This window comes from Crocodylus siamensis, chromosome 5 (genome assembly GCF_052110815.1).
Source record: "Crocodylus siamensis isolate JL-2025a chromosome 5, ASM5211081v1, whole genome shotgun sequence".
NCBI classification, from domain to species: domain Eukaryota; kingdom Metazoa; phylum Chordata; order Crocodylia; family Crocodylidae; genus Crocodylus; species Crocodylus siamensis.
In genome coordinates, this window is record NC_143399.1 from 117,865,321 (window position 1) to 117,883,787 (window position 18,467).

The window sequence follows — 18,467 nt, forward strand, 5'->3', positions numbered from 1 at the left end:
TGCGGCAAGGGGGGCCGAAGCCCAGGCAGAAACAGACGCAGCATAAGTCAGGAGGAAAAGGGGGCCGCAGGAGACGCTAGGCATAGATATCACCAGTGACCAACTACCACAGCCCCCAAGGGACCAAGCGCCAGGGAGGATCAGTACATCAACCCCAATGAACAACAAAACGGTTAGTGTTCAGTGGGGTGTAGGGGAGGCAGAGCCCCGAGAAGACATATCGTGAGGATGACTGAGGGGAGGTACCTCGGGAGGTGGGAATCAGATATCATTCTCCTGATCAAAACCTATTTACCAAAGATGTGGCAAGCAAGACCCCTGAGGGAACTGACCCAAGGTCACTCCTGATAGCCTGGCCATGCAGCCCAACAAGCCATAGCAAAGTTCAAGAAGAGCTTAGACACACAGCGCTTGGGAACTAGGCATAGAAGATTAAACAATGGGGCACAGGGCAGAGCCACGAGTGGCATGGGGGGGCAGCTCCCACCGCTACATGCACCCCAGGAGGGCATGGGGGCTGTGTACCCCCATATCCGTGCATGGGGCAAGAGCGGGCTGCTAAAAGCTTGGGTCGAGGTTGTGCTCGAGAGGGGAGTTGGGCTGGCCTGCGCTCGAGATGGGCAGCAGCACTAGGAGGTTACGAGGGGTGGCTACAGCCCCCCAGTATAGCCCCCATCCCAGTGCTATCACCACCCACCCTGAGCACAGTCCGGCCCAACCACACCACCAGAAAAAGCCTGGTGCAGCCCCAGCCCACAGCAGCAGCCTGCCTTCACCCCATGCACACATCCTAGGGCACACCCCCCCATTACCTCCTGCAACATGCATAGTAATGGGACCTGCCCCTCTCTCCCCGCAACCCCTGGACAAGCTGTTCACAGCTCTGTCCTGTGCCCTGAGCCAGATGACCGGCTCTAGCTCCAGCCCCACTCCCTCTCTCACTGCAGGGGCCTTGATCTGCCCCCCCTACACCCTTTCCCTCCCCTCACCCCCACACCTTCCCCTACAACAGACTTAGCAGCCCGATGCTGGTCTCCAAGCTTCCAGGCTGCATATCAGCAATCAGATTGGTATCAGCCGATATGGTGCATTAAAAACCAGACATCAGTATGAGCCCAAAAATATCTCTCCCTATGTAAGATACTTTATACTGTGTCACTTTGGCTGAATTTTGCTCCAAGCTTCTGAATTCATTTGGATCCAAAAATCTAGAAGCAAAACTATGGTGGGCAGAGTCCCTGGCAATGTTGCAAACTGAAGTATCAATGGTCTAGAGTCAGGAGTACAAAAGCAGGGGTATACTCAGCCCCAAATCAGATGGGGGGGGGGAAGGGGAGGAGGCAGGAATTACACGATTGCTCAATGGTTATGTACCGGTTCATTAAGTCCTATCACTGACAGAATCTCTTCTTTGGCACAGAGGATGCAAGTTGTGATCTGAGGCCATGAGAGAGAAAAGAGGTTTAAAGCAGAAGGAAACTGGGAGATTCCTAGCAATATAGAAGGGATTATGAAGAGCCCTCAAATGGTACAAAATCTTGTTAACCGATTAAAAGCCTCTGGGAATCAACATGCAGATAAAAGGCCCTTACATTTCATTTACCTACAGAACTATTTCTGAAATAGACAATGAGGGGGGCAGGGAGGCAGAGGGAAGAACCTACAGAAGACAAGCCACCACAGATCAGTCAGTTTGATCAAGACCACAAGGAGGAGACTAATGAAAAACTGTCACCTTTGGTCTTATATCAAGGAGCTAAACTTGATCTGAGCTTTCAAGACGCCGAGAAGCGATAAGTGAAAGACTGGGGCAAAAATCACCTCTTCTTGGTTTGTGCTAACGAAGAAGTTGAAACAATACATTATACATAATCCCACCTATAAGAAAATTTCATTTAAATTAGTTAATAAATAACACTGTTCCCTAGCTCTGATGTAGACTTCTTATCCACAGCTCTGAAAACGGAAGAGGTATGTTTTGTTCTTTCCATTTTCACTGATGAGGCAATGGGGGCTTAAGGTCACACTCCAAGCTACTTACACAGCCAAAGACAGACCCCCGCTCTCTGTACTCCCAAGCCAATACCTTAAACCCTGGGCCATGCTCACTTGCCTAACAAGAATGTGCAGCAAGTACCATAGAAAGACCTGGATGAAAAAAAGTACTCTCTTAAAATAACTGAGTTACCTCATTATCATTTTTTAGCAGGTTTTCTGTCACCCACAAGTTGGGATCTAAACAGGAAAAAAATTGCAACAACACCACACTGGGATCTTCTCTGCATCATACAAAAATCATCTTTGCATCTGGTATCAGTTAGCAACCTTGTTGACAGCCTCAGCTGAGACACTGCAATGAGTGGGTGTGGAGACTGGTCTACATATCCACCTACGGATGTGTTCTTTCTAGGTCGTGTTTGAGGCATATTTGTAGGGTATGTGCACGTGGGAAACTTGCATTGACGCTGCCTGTGCTGTACTTGCTCCGCTGTAAACAGAGGAGTCATCAGAGATGTTGTTCAATCCAGCATTTCATATGTGCATAAAATCAATCACACACATAAAATAATGAAAACCTGAGTTTTGCTCACAGCCTAAATGCAACGTGTAAAGAAGGAAGCTCTGTTTCTAGGCAATAGCTGTAGGAACTTCAAGGGTTTGTTTGATGTTATTAATGTGCATATTCCTAAATAATCAGTGCACGGTTTTGAAACAGTGCACGGTTCCACTACACAAACGCACACGTTCTTTTAAGCCTGGGCTGTACAAAAAAAAAAAAAAGAGCTGTCAGTGCTGAATCAATTCTGCTGTACCAACTCCGTCACCATGTAGGGGTCTTGAAATGGAAAAAATGGATTAGACCAGAAACAAATAATTATGTATTAATCTGAATATATTTAATACATATCTACATACTGAAAATAAAAAGATACATTCCCTTTGCCAGTGGAAGTGTGTGTGTGTGTGTGGGGGGGGGGGGGGAGGAAGAGAGGCATTCATTATAATGAATATAAGACAGCGACATTTAGAAACTTAAAATTTATTGCTCATTTATTCACAGCATCTAATTCCTGTAACACTGCTTCTTCCAATTTCAATATAAGGTTTCCAAGAATTTGTAAGATTTTGATTAAGTGAGGAGCAGCAGCCAAAAATAGTCAGTGTGAGTCTCAGCAAACCCGTCAATCTCTTAGTACTGAGGGGAATCGAGAAGCATACTGAGAACCACAGGCAGTGAAAGGCTGGGGCTAACAGGGCTTCGCACCCCCAAACATTTTGCGGTGGCTGGTAACAGCAGCAGCACAACAGCGCTGCTGTCCCGCAGCACTCAGCACCACTCAGTATGTAGCTCTCCTTTGATGCTGCATACAGCACCAGCACGCACCAGCCCCACAACAGCCCCGTGGGAGGGAAGGGCGATGGTCAGGCGGGACTCAGCTACCCCCCCACCACACCCCCAAAATATATTCCCCCACCACTTATACTGAAAACAAAACACAGTAAAAATCAGCCTTAAAAGCCCAGTGGAAATCACCTCCCTAACAGAAATTGTCTCTCACCAAAGAACTGAACAAAAATGTCCAATAAATCTATTTTAAAGGGTTTAAGACACTATGTGACCTTGTCTAAAAACATATTTTTGATAAGCTAGAACTTATCTTACAATACGTTCTCGTGAGTCTATGATTTCACTATGCAGTCCATGATGAGTGAATTCCAGATGGCCCAATTTGACTGAGCACCTAAAAGTTCAGATATTCAACTCCCAATCTTATCAGCACCTCTGGCAGAGTGGGCTAAGACTCTCACAAGAGAAGTCGTTCATGTTAGGTCTGTGCTCAGACTTGATTTTTAGTTCTGAAGCGATTTGCTTTGACATTCCCAAACATTTTGGTTTGGGTACCTGTAACTGCTACCAAGTCCTTGTAACAAAAGTCAAGGAAGTGAAGGGCTAGAATGCTACGCTTTGGGATATGGTAAAGATAAATGTTTTTTAAGTGTTGTATCAATCCCATTTTAACCTCACCTATTCTGAGAAACTGACCCAACTTCACACTATTTTCTACCACATTGGAACTGCAACTTTTTGTCAAATAAAGAATTTAAAAAAAAAAAAAAAGACACCCCAGCTGTGAGTATTTCAGCATCTGTTCTCAAGACTGAATGCAAGGCAAACATGCAACAGCAAGAAGTAAACTAAATTTCTTCAAAACTCTGAGGATCCAAGTTCAAGGTAAAGGCTTTGGTCCATTCTAATTCTTTCCAACCTCAGCTTGCCCTCCCTAATAACTAAAGACTAGATGAGATCAACAAGAGAGCCCTCAATGTCAGGGGGTTCCACAGTGATATTAAATGATAAGCATCTGAAGGCATGAACTAGAGGACAGGGGAGGAAAAGCAGCCTTGTGTACAAACCAAGCTGTATGTACTAATGTCAGATTCAGTACTGACTAGACGCATTTTGCAATTGTCTGGCAGCATAGGCATGTGCCCCCCTGAAATTGGCCCTCACCAGCCAGAGTCAGGGTGCTAAGTGAAGCACCGGCTGGTGTGCCCTCCACAAGAGAAGTGCCAGTGCTGCGATCCGCCACTGGGGGACCCCCGTGCCAGTCAGCCACTGGGGGACCCCCAGACTCTGGAGGCATCAGTCACTCATGTCTGGCAGTGCCAAATTTCACCATTATGAAAAGAAAGGTGCCCTCTTCTGAGAAACTAAATGAGCAAACTCAGTTCCTGGTTGGATGTACCTTGTCTTTGTGAATTCTAGTTTAGGATTTTCTTTAACAGAATACCCACTTCCAGAATCCCAGCAGAATCACTCTCTCTAAGCGCCCAAGTCTGCAAGGTGCTGAGAACTCTTGACTCATCCAAGAAAACGTGTGTCCAACCTGAAGAATGAGCAGTCCCATTGAACTGTGCTAAATTAAAGTTTACAGGACTGAGACATACCAATAGTCAGTGAGAAGTCCTAAGCATCCTATTTCTAGTTCTGCCACTGATTTTCAGTGCAAGTCATCTACCTGCTTTGCATTTCAGTTTACCTTCCTATACAGTGGTTTGTTCATGCAACTAGTTTGCAATGAGCCTTAATGAGTTTTAAAAGTGGTAGGACAGGCATGTATGAGACATACTATAGAAATGTTGTTATGAACAAATAATTTTAGTATTCTATGGGAAAACAAAATTCATGGTAGTCACTCAAAGAGATCTAAAGCATAATGCAATCAGGTTGCTTGTATTTAACTCCCTGGGTTTGAATAAACCAAGAAATACCCAAGGTCTACAAGCAAATTTAATCTAGTTTGGCAAATAAATTCTGTGGTAAAGTAGCTGCCATGACATCTGAACCTAAGACTGTTTAAGAAAAGGCTGGTAAGGCTTATCTGACCCTGAAATCGGTTCAACACATTGTCTGCATTTGCAACTAGAGAACTGCTTACTAGGAACATATACAGAAAGATCAAAGTCTTTAGAAAAGCCATTCCTTTTCAATTTTACACATCTAGGTCCCAGAGCTGCCCCAAGGCCTATGTGGCTATATCCTTAAAATGAAATCTGGTAGGCCCATGCTCGTCTCTGGTGCATTCTGGTCGCTAATTAACTGTAAGTGCTAACACTATAATTACAACTGCCACTCTCATTACTAAGTACTAGCTTCCAAGCATTAATATTATGACACCAAATATTAACTCTGTCTTCATAACCTTGTTTCACATTGTATGCAAATGTTACTCCTTGAAAGAAAGCACTATTACAAAGGACCCCTGTTTCCATGACTCTGAAGTGTTATTTTTAGAACTGCATGTGGGAAAATTTCAAAAGGAAACTTTTTACAAGTTATTCACTTGGCTCCATCGGGCACTTCCAGATGGTGGGATTTTTCTAAAAGCTTGTAATTTTCTTGCGTTGCAGGACTTGCTCCAATACTGTATTCGCCAGTTAACATGTGGAGATCTACTCAACTGAACTCAATTCCCTTAAGAAGCTTAATATCTTTACAGGGGCCCATTTTCTTGAAAGAGAGCCACACATTAGGATGGGAGTTAAATTTCAGAATATAGATCTAGTTATGCTCCCACTGAGCTGACGGGAATATTGCCAATGGCTTCAATGGAACCAGGGCCTTCCAGAGGACTTCACAGCTTCCTATAATAATTTATCATTTACATTATAAAAGGTTCCATATGTACATCTCAGATTGAAGAGGACTGTGCTGTTCTATTATAACCTACTATAAATTGCACACATTACATTTGATATTGTCCAGGATTACATTGTATATCAACGACTATACCACTGGCAAGTGGGGCAGCCTGTAGTTAACAGCCTGAATCTTATGAAGGCACCATCTTATGGATCAGCTGCAGAGCACTCTTACAAACAGGGCAGTGATTCTCAACCAGGTCACCATGGTAACCTGGGTTGCCCTTAGATCCTTCCAGGGATGCTGCAAAGTGTCACACAATGTTAGCACTGTTAAGGGTGCAAACACAGTTCATAAGATAACCCCAGGAATTTCAAATACAAATCCATGGTGTTAAAAACATTCAGACCGGTTGTAGCCCAACCTGTTTGCAACAGAAGAATTGTTTTATTATTTTTGTGTGGTCCAAAATCAGGTGAAAAACTAAGAGCTGACATTCCAAGGGATGCCTTGAGTCTAAAAAGGCTGAGAACCACTGGGATAGGGGCTGTGGAAAAAAGGAGGCAAAGAGGCATTTGTGGGAGAGGTAGATGTGTTAAGGCCTGCACCAATGGTGAAGCTGGAGGTGTGGAGGGGCATGAAAAGAAACAAAGTAGAAACATTCAGAAGACAAGCAGCTGGAGGTCTAAAGTGAAGAATCTGACAGCAGTGGAATGCGTGGGGGGTGGGGGGAGGAGGAGTAAAAGAGGCGTCTAATAATGATTTAGAGGCTATCGTGAGTGGCAATTCTATAGAAAATAGAGGCAAGAGCACAGAAAGAGAAGGCAGCAGATACAAAGGGAAGAGAACTGTGAGGAACATGAGGCACAAGCAAAGGAATAGAGGGAAATGAGATCAGAGCTATAGGCTGACAGAACTATCCTGTAGCTTGGGGATTGGCAACACCCTGAACACATACCAAAGCATGGCACACAAGGCCATTTTCCTTGGCACACCACAGTCGACCCAGACTCTAAGCAGCTTCTGCCAGCAGCTACCCAGAGCCCAGGCTAGTTGCAGCCAGGAGGCTGCAAACAGCTGCATGGGGCTCCACAGCCCCAGCACCGGTTCCATGCTCCAGCAGCTGTGCACACACCTCTGGGCACATGGCCGGGAAGGGACTTGGGGCAGTACAACCCTGGCTCCTCCCCCATTCTCTGCCCAGAAGCATGTGTGCAGCTCTGCCACTGCCATGGAGCTGGTACTGGGGGTGCAGAGCCTCACAGCTGTTTGCAGCCTTTCAGCTGCCTGCTACAACTGCTCAGAGCCTGGGCCAGCTGTGGAAGGCAGCCAGGAGACTGCAAACAGCTGCCCTGGGCTCTGGGGCTGAAGCATCAGCTCCATGGTGCGGCAGCTTGCAACACATGGTGGGGAAGGGTCTAGTGCAGCACAACCTCAGCCCCCCCTCACCGTCCACCCAGAGGCACCTGTGCAGCCATCGCCAGCAATGTGAATCCAGCCCCTTGCAGCTCCCCCATCTCCAGCATGCCAAGTCAAGTCATAGGTGGAGGTTGGGGTGATTTTGGCACTCCGGCCAAAAACACTGCCAACCCCTGCTGTAGCTCATAAGGCAAGGATAAATAGTTTGAGGCAGCATGTGACGAGGAACCGAGCAACAGATTCAAGGTACTCAGGTGATGTGGTTGGAATGATTGAGAGGATGACAACTTTAGCAGCAGGGTTTTAGACAGGAACAGAGAGGAAGAAACAAACAAACCAAGAAGCACCAAGGCTCAAGGCAGGGTGGGGGGGAAGCATTTTCCAATAATGAAATCAAGAGCTGCAAGGAGGATCTGAGCACTCAGAACGTCAGTATGAGTCACAGGAACTAAAGAAAGTCTGCTTCTCACTCCTGCTTCTGGACCCAGCTGGAGCTTTTCCCTTGCTTTCCTACTTTTATCAAAGTCCCTTGCACATCCCTTGCTTTCTCCATGCCATCTTTCATGTCAGCAGGTTGAAAAGTTCATGGTCTTTCACCCAGAAGCAGAAGACTCCCAGTTTCTCTACAATGAAACCTCTGCCAGCAACACATAGTCTCCCCCACACTTGGCCTCATCTGTTGATCTCATGAGTCAACCCTTCTGGTACTTTTAAGACTGAGATGGATAAGCCTGAGAGCAGAGGGAAGCAGGTAGGAGGTGGCATGGGCTGCAGCATTATCTAGTCTCTTAACAGTTCCAGATTTCCCTGCTTGGCCAGATATCCTCCCTGTTCCTCATCAGGGTCTTCAAAATTGAATGTTAAATGGTTAATGTTGAGAACAACTATGGGAAATAGACTGGATACATAAGAAAATTTAAAAAAAAAAAAAAAAAAGCCCCAACTCCCTGTGCTGTAAAGTGAATTTTGTGTTCCTTCAACTGCTTCAACAGAGGTCGGCAACATTTTCGGGCCAAGCGCCAAAAACCTCAGCACCTCAGACTCTGAAGATAGTGGCATATGAGGAGTGGATGGCAGGGGAATTGTGGGAGGCCTGATCCTTATTGTAGCAGTGCAGCCCTGGCCCCTTCCCTGCCATCTGACCCAAGGCATGCATGCAGCCAGCCATTGCCAGCAACAAGAAGCTGGGTCTCTGACTCCAGTGCAGCCGCTTACAGGTTCATTGCTGCTTGCTGCGAGCAACCTGAGCTCTGGGCAGGCCCCTGCCCCACACCAGGGAGCCCAAGTTGCTTGCATGGGCAGCTGAGAACCTGAAAGCAGCTGCACTAGGGTTCACAGCCTTGACCCTGTTCCTTGTTGGTGGCAGCTGCAGGTACACCTCCTGGGAACACAACAGGGAAGGGGACACGGCACAGGGGAGAGGGTAAGGGGTTGGCCCCTTCCCCAGTGCAGACCAGGCTCTGGCTGCACATGCAGGGACAGCACCAGACCCAGTTAAGACACCCCCAGGTCACAATGGGGACCAGAGGTATGGCCAAGGTCTGTGCTCTCTCACAGCAGCAGCCCGGCTCCTGGCTCAGTGCAGCACGAGCAACAGCAGGGGCTGGGGCTAGCAGCACAGATCAGTCCAGTCTGCTGGTGCTTGGGCAGGGCAAGAGAAGCGCCCCCCACCCCGAGACCACCTGGGGCAGCCACTGCCCATGATCACCTTCCCCCAGCCCCATCGCCAGGAGATGCGGACAGAGGTGGTGGGGACCAAAGCCACTCAGCTGGAGCCCTCCTACTTAGGGACACTGCATTCATGAAGCTCGCCCTGCCCTCTGCAGCTAGGCCTGGCAGTATGGGGACAGGGATAGGGATGTTCCCCCTTGCTCCCCCATTCCACCCAGTTCCTGCCTTCTGCAAGGATGTCAAGATTTGCAGGTGTGCAACCCCCAGCAGTGGAGCACAGCCCCAGCCCCTTCTCCACAGTGGTCTCTGAGGAACACATGACAATGAGCCAGGCCAGGACTCTGGACCTGGATGCAGCCACTTCCAAGCTGACAGCTGTCAGTTACATCCAGCTGGGTTCTGATCCGCAGCTGCCCGCCGCAGAGCCTGGGCAGCTCACAGCAAGCCTTGCACCTTCCCTGCCGCCTACTGCAAACAGCCTGAGCTCTGTGGCCAGTAAGCAGCTGCCCAGAGCCCAGCCAGATGTGACGTGCTGAGTAAAATGACCTTGCATGCCATGCTCTGGGGTTGCCAACCCCTCTGTTACAGTGATATAAGCTACTGCAATTGCATGTAGTTAACAGCATTCTAAAGGTTAACTAAGAAAACTGGCAGGAAATCAAGCTCATAGTCAAAATTATCCTAAAATTGTTATGTACATGAAATGAGCAAATAGGGCTATCCCAGGCTAAGACAAAATAGCTGGCCAACACCTGTGTCTTATAAGACTATTTACAGAGGACTTAGGCAGACAAGGTTCTTTGGGTGAATACGATATCCATCCAGGAAGAGCACACACCAACTGCAGAGACTTCCTCAGACTGACGAAGGGTTTTTAAACCTGAAAGAGCTTGCTATAAAAAAAAAAAAAAATTCCAACTATTTAAGTTGATCTAATACAAAAATATCATATTCACTCAAAGAACCTCATCTGCCTATGTCCCGAGACCAACACAGTTACAACCTGCGCCCCTGTTTACAGAGGACTGGAGTTCATAGGCCCTGACCACACTATATATTTTTCTCCTGGGCTTTCATACATGCAACATCCAAAGTTGGCAGAGCTTAAGCACTGGGTACATGGAAGAAATAAAAGCATGTTCACAAACTATTCTTAGCATTTACCAGAGAAGCAATTACAGAATCACACTGTTACATAACTTCTTTTATGTAATCGCTACAATACAACTCTCCTTCCGCAACATTAACCAGAATCAGGGAGCCCACATGATTTTAAAATAACCCTCTCTCCCTTGAGAAGCTCTAGGTTTGCAGGCAATCTGGGGTGTGTATTAGAAAGCACAAAGGAAGAACTAACTCAATAAACTGAGCAGGCCTTACTAATAGGGAAATCTATATGGTGAATTTGGTTTATCCAGTTTGGGGAGGAACAAAAGCACCCTGGTAAGGATCTCAGGGCAACTGATAAGCCACGTATGATTCTGTACAATACAGATACATACATATAGAGTACAATTCACCTGGTGTCAGGTCCTATCTTAGTAGATGCTGAACACAAAGTTCTACTGATGTCAACAGGTTTGGTTTGTTTTTATATTTTTATACTGCTCAAATAGCCTGCAAAGCTCATTAGAGTCAATGGGAATCTCTCTATTGATTTTTTTTAATGGGCTTTGGATAAAACCTGGGATGAGGGCACTAATATAAATAGGATGTCAAGATTACTGCAGAATTAAAAATAAACTTAATCCAAATGCCCTTGGATTTATACTTCAGTCACCCTAGTGAATTCGGTGTTTAGGAATCACCAGACAAAACTTTAGAGAAAATGGGTTCCCAAAGGCCACTGACAACTTTATTCAAATGTTACAAGTTCTTTATGAGGGTCAATATATTGGCATAAAAAGGTCACCTGTTAGGAGATTTTGTGCTTATTCCTGTCTTCTATGCCTATTTCAAAATCTACTTTTATCAATAGAGTTGGCCTACTCCCTAAGGCTCCTGGCAGACATTACATTTAGGATGCAAATTAGTTTGTCAGTAGCATCTTAACCTGTAACTCTGCAACAAAGGGAATTAATGGCTCCCCAAAAAGGGAAACTAACTACAAAGACCCTAAACATAAAACATGTAATATTTTTGTGGCCGATTTTAATCACACCTTAAACAGAAGGTGTGGCAAGGTTAGCACCACATTAGGATCTCTGATTAGCAGCAGTGCGGTCCCTACCAGCTGATTATCAGTTGGCTCCAGAAACTGCAAGGGGGTGGTGACAGGGAGGATGGCAGTGTGGTCCTAGAGCCAGCTGACAATTAGCCAGTTTTTGGGCACCCAGCTTTCAACTTGCTGTGCAGCGGCAGCCCAGGATCATGATCCCAGACTCCCCCTGCACTGGCAAGTATCTGATCTCCAATCCCAAAATTGTGCACCCTACCATGCACATCGCATGGCAAGGGACACCTGTTGATCAGGGATCATATTCCACTGTGCCTTTTCATTAATGTCTGCCAGCAGCCTGGGTGTTTCCAAAGGTTGCTCCTCTGCACACAGGTTAAATTCATTAACAGTGTCCCAGCAATTAGGGACTCATACATGAAACATAGTGTAAGAACCCAGTCGAAGCACTGGAGTCAATTGAGAGAATGGGATGTTGACACACTGTAGCATTGTGGTCAAATATAATACTTAGTACTTTTCATTTTACAAAGGTAAATATTACTGCCCCTTTTTGACCCAAGTGCTTTGCCTGCATATGGTGCCTTTCAGGAATGAAACTGTAGTCATGTATGCTCATGCAATCCTGTTTACTTAAGAACAATGTCCTCTTTTCCTTGGCACAGGAATCATAAAACAACAAGACCCAGGCTTTTTGCTCATGATGCCATGCTGCTTTCAGTCAGCGCTCAGCTGAGAAGTGCTCTCACTTGGGCTTTTCTCAAGGACACATTAAACACTGCTTCTGAACATGTCTAAAGCTCCCTGGCCCTCTTTCCTCTCAGCTCCTCTGGACTTTCTGCTGCTTCTCCTAGTGACACACCCTTCAGAACAATAGCCAGGGAACCCTGCTCCCCATTTGTGCTTTTTCTGCAACTGTTTTGGAAAGTATGCATATTTAGGGTGGAAGCAGCTATCGTTTCAGCTAGCTAATTACTAGGCCTATGTGAATAGGGAACTATTTGATTCGGATTCAACTGATTCAGATGCCAGTGATTTGATTTGGCTGAATCAGCTTCGGAAGATTCGGAGCAGATTCAGAGAGATTTGGAGATTCAGCCATAGAGTATAATGGGGAATCCATAAAATATCTATAACTTTGTTGTTTTTTGGCTGATTCAGATGAAACTTGCCAGGGTGGTAGCCTCTGCTGAGGGCATGAAGCCTGCCAAGTTTCAAGGTAATGGGTGCAGGGGTTTCTGGGAAACTGCACCTCAAACTGCTGACAAGCAAAACATGTGACATAGGTGACGTTGTGTGGGTGTTAAAGCCCAGGAGGGGTGAAAACTGCAAGCCTGCTAGGCCCTGCTGTGGCCATGAAGCCTGCCAGCTGTCAAGGAGATAGGTACAGGGGGAGTCTGGGTTCTGGGGCCCTGCACCTCTAGCTGCTGACAGGCAAAACTCATGAAATGGGTGCCTGTGCAACTGTGTCTGTCTTGGAGTACAGCAGGGTGGAAAACTCCTGCAGGCCTGGCTGCTAGGCCCTGCTGTGGCCATGAAGCCTGCCAGCTGTGTCTGTCTTAGGGCACATGGGCTGAAAAAAACCTACTGCAGGCCTGCCAGGCCCTGCTGCAACCACAAAGCCTGCCAGCTGTCAAGGAGATAGGTGCAGGGGGGGTCTGGGTTCTGGGGCCTTGCACCTCTGGCTGCAGGCAAGCAAAACTCGTGACATGGGTGGGTGACACTGTGTGTGTTCAGGTGCGTCCTTCCCTGGCGCTTGGGCCTCTGCACAACATGACAGTGTGCCCCAGTGAGGTCTCCTCCTCCCCTACAGCCTCGGACCGGTCCACCACTGTAAATGGCAGTAGGTCAAAATAACGTAGATGGCTCAGCACCAATAGCACAAGAAGCATCTAAGGCAGCCAAACCGAACTGTTACAGAGCCTTTCTATTTATAAAGGAATTGTAAAGATGTAAGAATTGGCAAGGAGTAAAGTTATGTTGTGTTGGATATATGTTACTTGTGTGTGTAATGGCTTACCTTGTGTTTTTATGTTTACATGTTTATTATGAAAAAAAACAGGTTAGAGAAATATATCTTAGGAAGCTTTTGGGTTGGTCAGAGCTGGGGAAGTACCTGCAGTTGGTGTGTCTCCTGGTCCTGGATGGAAGGAATAGTAAAGCAGCCAGAGGCCAGCCGGGCATGCAATCCAGGCAAGAAAGCCAATCAGTGAAAATGAAAATGGAGGCATCAGGGGGTGAGGCACAGGCTGGGGTGGGGCGGAGGGAGGGAAAGGAGGATGTAACAGTGCAGGTAAGAGTGCGGAGTGTATATTGAGTCAATGAGTTTCTGTACCTACTACCTAGGAGGCTGATGAAATGCAGTTGAAGGGCCCAGCTCTGAAAAGTGGTTCGTACATTCAAACAAGCACCGAACCTCATCACCAGTACTGAAGCCAACTTATATCAGCTCAAAACACAAAACCTGCCAACTATCTCCAGTACCCCCACAAACTGCACACCAGAATCTACCAAAGACAACAAAACCCAATTTGTGGGGGCACATTCCTCACCAAAAAAAACACTCTGCCTCCAGTCTCTCAGGCCTGATCCTGAAACAGAACAAATTACAAATCACTTTTCACAGCTGGGCCTATGAACTTCACTTCGTCAGCTGCCTAGGTACAGAAATTCATAGATTCATTATAGATTAGACAGTGGAATTCTGGCATGCCGCAACCTGTTGGACATCTGACTCCCCAGGCACCGCTGCACTTTTACCTGCACTGGCTAAGGAGGGCACTGCCAGCACTAAGGGTCTCAGTGGCGTGGAAGAAATCAAACTTTGCGTTGTGTTTGGTATTAGAATTCACAGACCCACTCTGAGTTTATTGGTGCTTATACAAATGATCGTAGGGAGGATTCTAAACAGAACTCCTCCCTTCTACAAGTTAACATACCTTTTTATACTCTTCGCTCTCTTTTCTTTAGCCAAGTTAGAGGCCTGGATAAATCTATTTCAACATTTCCCTCTTTTGGAACTGGAAGGCCCAACATATTAAATATTTATAGCCATTAATCTTTTGACTTTTAACTCTTCTTCTTTACTGTTAGCTATTTCAACATACATGTTATATACTTTGTGGCCTTGAGGACCACCAAGATCTGGGAGATGGCACCCCACTCAGCTCTGTTCAGGGGCCTGCTGATGCCGATCTCCCCAAGCAAGGCCATCTCATGGATGGCCTTCTGTTGCTCCACCAGCTTTTTGAGCATCAGGTATGTGGAGTTCCACCCAGTCTCCACATCCTGCATGATATTTTGTGCTGCAGGATGTTAAGCTGTGTTTCTCCCACAGCATTTTGCCCCCCTTGATGCTGTGGTGGAAATAGCCTGTCACCTTTCTGCACTTTGAAATCAGCTGCCTTGTAGTGGTAGCGGTGGCAGCGCCATCACTGACAGCCCTGCCCCCCTCCAAGGCATCCCTGACTATGAGGTGCAGCTTGCACGCCACACAGCAGATGCCAACAAAGTTGACATCATGCACAGCCTTGACCATATTGGCCCTGTTGTCAGTAACCATGAACCCATGGGCAAGCTCAGCCTGCCCAACAACCCACCCCTGCACAATGAGGTTCATGGCCACCATGATCTCCCTTGCTGTGTGTGACTTACCCAGCACCTTGACTTGGAAGACAGCCCACTGACAGCCTGACTGATTGCACCAGTGCCCTGCAAGGGAGAGAGAGGCATACTCACCACCCCGGCCACTCCAGATGTCCGAGGTGAAGTGCAAGGCTACCTGTGGCCCTGCCTTGCACAGCTCCTCCCTCAAGTACTCCCTGCATGCCTCGCACAGGGAGGGTACCACCATCCTGCTAAAGGTGGTGCATGCAGGCACTTGGTAAGATGGGGCCACAAGTGCCATGAGCCGCCTGAATCCTGGCTGGTCAACTAGGGAGAAGGAGTGGCCATCGACAGCAAGCATCTCCCCAATGCTCTGGATGATCTCGCTCACCTTGGGAATGCACCCCGCTCTGTCTGCAGCTTTCCGCCACTACTCCAGGGTGGCCTGCCTCTGCTTTGGGGGGGAAGGGGCCTTTGGAGCAAGCGGGGGACTTCCCTTTGGGCACACACACACTGGTGCCAGGCTGAGCTGGAAGAAGAGCAAAGAGGTGCTGCCTTCTGAGATGCAACAGCATCACCGTGGTGGCAAAGTGTTTCATGTCCTTGCCCCGGCTGATCTGCCTTCAGCAGTGCTGGCAGATAGCAAACCTGGGATCATCTGCCAGCTCAGAATGCTCCCACACTATGCTACTTACCTGCTTCTGCGTTGGGAGTGGGGATGCTGCCTTATCCCACTCCTCAGCAGGCTGAGGCATAACAGCAGGAGCAGCTGCTTCAGCTGAGCCACTTGCCTGAGCCTCCAAAACCTCAACTTCCTCTGAGATGCTGCTCGGAGAAGGACACGTGGGTCTAGGAGAACTTTGAGGGGTGTGGAGCACAAATACCCATTCTCCCTTGGTCCCCAGAATTGCTTGAGCCAGGACGCTCAGGTCCCCTGGTTCCAGCTCCTGCTCTGGCAGTGGGAGGCTCACTTTGGGAGATGACACTGGGGTTGAGGAGATAGTGATTCTGCTGCTGGTGTCTATTTCTGGATTTCAGGGAAGTGGTGCAGGTGCAGGGACTTCAGGTACTGCATCCACCTCCTTGCTCCCACTGTCAGCAGAAGCCTCATGGCTGTTTGGGAAGAGGCTGCGTCTATGTTTGGGGAGAAGGGGACAACACTTACGGCTCTAGGTCTCCTCCTACTCCTTCTAGCCCCTCTCCCTCCCCTGCCAGAAGACCTGGCCCCTGCTTTTCCAGCACGCTTCATATTAATGCTTCCTATGCTGGAAAAGGTGTGTGTATGTTGTGTTCTTCTTCGATCTGGTCTTGTTCTGAATCTGAATGTGTGCCAGGCTGTCAGTGACAAGTTCTTTTGTTTGTGAGTGCTGTATGATTTGTTGACTGTCGTCTGATTGATTATTAATACCTATATATACCTATATTATTAATACCTATTTATACCCCTATATATATGGTGTGTTGTATTCTTCTTTGATCTAGTCTGAATCTGAATGCATGGCTGGCTGACTAGTTTTTTTGTTTTTCTGTGTTGTCTCTAGCCTGTATGTAAACTATTAATATTATTAGTTATAGTTTTAATAACTAATGTAATAACTATACAATCTCTTCTATGAATATGTGATTTTTCTTCTTCTATGTGCGCTTCCCTGCGCAGTGACGGATCATGCTGCCAGGGAAAACACTAAGCTTTCTTTTTTAAAAGTATTGCCAAAAAAAAAGAGAACAAATATAAATTGAAAGAAATGAATTGGATAAGTAAAGAGATTCTAAGCTAAGCTAAGCTATATCCTACCCAATCCTTTCTAAGAACAAAAAGGAGCAGGCAACTGACTGACTAGGAAGCAAGCCAGGCAGTCCAGTACCTTTCTGATGCTGCTCACCCAGAACCAGTTCACAAAAGGCACAGCAAGCCTGCAGACAGAGGCTTTTATGCTGTTTCTGTGTCCCTCCCCCAGACACTGTGATTGGAAGGGCAGTCAGAGACAAATCACACTCACTGGCCAGCTAGAGATGTCAGTCCTTCCCCTCCCCCGCTCCTCCTCCTTCCCCCTGCCCCCACCCCTCTTCTAAGTTTTGATTTCCCCATAAAGACTGCCCTCCGAAGCTTTTCCGAATCGATTCAGAAAGTTTTAAGCTTCTAGCAATTTGATTCGGATTCAGAGATTTGCTCTCCAAATCAGGCCGAATCGTCTCCAAATAGAATTGCAAACTGAAGCTTTGCACAGCCCTACTAATTATGTAAAGGAGATGAATGGTTTCAACCAAGATATTTTAAACAAAGAGTAGCCCAGTTTCCAGGATATTTAATCCAACCCTTAACAATATCTTTATCTCTATTTTACAGACGAGGAGACAGACAGTCAATGCGTCTTGCCCAAAGTCAACGGCAGACTTCACTCTGTTTTTAGCTCTAAGTTCCCAATTGAAAGAGTGAGACATCTAACTGAAAACAACAAATTAAGGTCAGAAACAAATTCTGACACCTATCAGATCCAGGAAACCTGATCAAAATCAAGTTATGTGGGTGCACTTAAACGAAGAATTAAGCCTGATGCTTGTATTTTGATCCACAGGCTCTGAGCAGGGTACAGTACAACTGCTAGGTGGGAACTTAGACACAAGGAATAGCTAGTATGGGGCTGATTATCTGACAAACAAACTGGCTTCCCAAAAGGAACACACATGCAATAAAATGCTTGATTGAATCATCCTGTGCATCAGTGAAAATAACACTTTCTTATTGCCACCAGCCACAAGGGAATAGGCATCTGCACCGACCTTTACATTTGCAGAAAGAGGCTTCCGAGTAAAAACTTAGGCCTCCCCAAAGAGCACGCGCATTTGTTTAGCATAACTGGTTGGTTAGGGTATGCAATTTGTTACAGAAATAAGTGTACCAGTCCAATCCCTCATGTAAAGGCATTTACCATAAACCAGTTTCTTCCCTTTTCTGCATGGGTCTGCATCTATACAAACATCTGAAACCTCAAACACTAGGCAAATTTGTATGTAGACAATGCCCAAGAGAACCTCTTTAAAAAAAAATAAATAAATAAAATAGATCCGAGCAAGGTCCACACTTCATTTTCACTAGGCACAACCACATCAACAGATAGGGGATATCCACCCTGAACCAACACTGCTACACCAGTCAACCTGCTAGGGTAGGTGCAGATTATGCCAAGAGAGCCTTATTGCCCTTCTGGTTTACATCATTCAAAGAAACTATACCGGCAACAGAAATATTCTCACTGGTGGAAACCACTAACGGACTTTATCAGTACTGACGGCAGCAAACCCCATGTCAAGCCTAAGAGCACTGTACCTGGTTAGCTGTACTGATATCCTACACTCGGAATGTCTTTCAGAGGCATACTAGAACAGCAAAGCAAATAAGATGTGTGAATGCAGCTGTACCACACTATAGGTACTTTGCTGGCATGGTAC

At 46.7% G+C, this 18,467-nt stretch overlaps 1 protein-coding gene across 4 annotated transcripts in view; it reads right to left on the reverse strand.

Annotated features, from left to right (window-relative positions):
• The window catches only part of VOPP1 (VOPP1 WW domain binding protein), a 106,980-nt gene that overhangs the window by 76,821 nt on the left and 11,692 nt on the right, over positions 1-18,467 (reverse strand). Inside the window, exon 2 of one of the 4 annotated variants that reach the window (XM_090050029.1) lies at positions 15,066-15,122. The exons of the other annotated variants lie outside the window; for them this stretch is intronic. Within the exon in view, the coding sequence (XP_089906155.1) occupies positions 15,066-15,122 (57 nt within the window). The remainder of the gene's footprint in view (positions 1-15,065; positions 15,123-18,467) is intronic. 4 annotated transcript variants of the gene reach the window in all.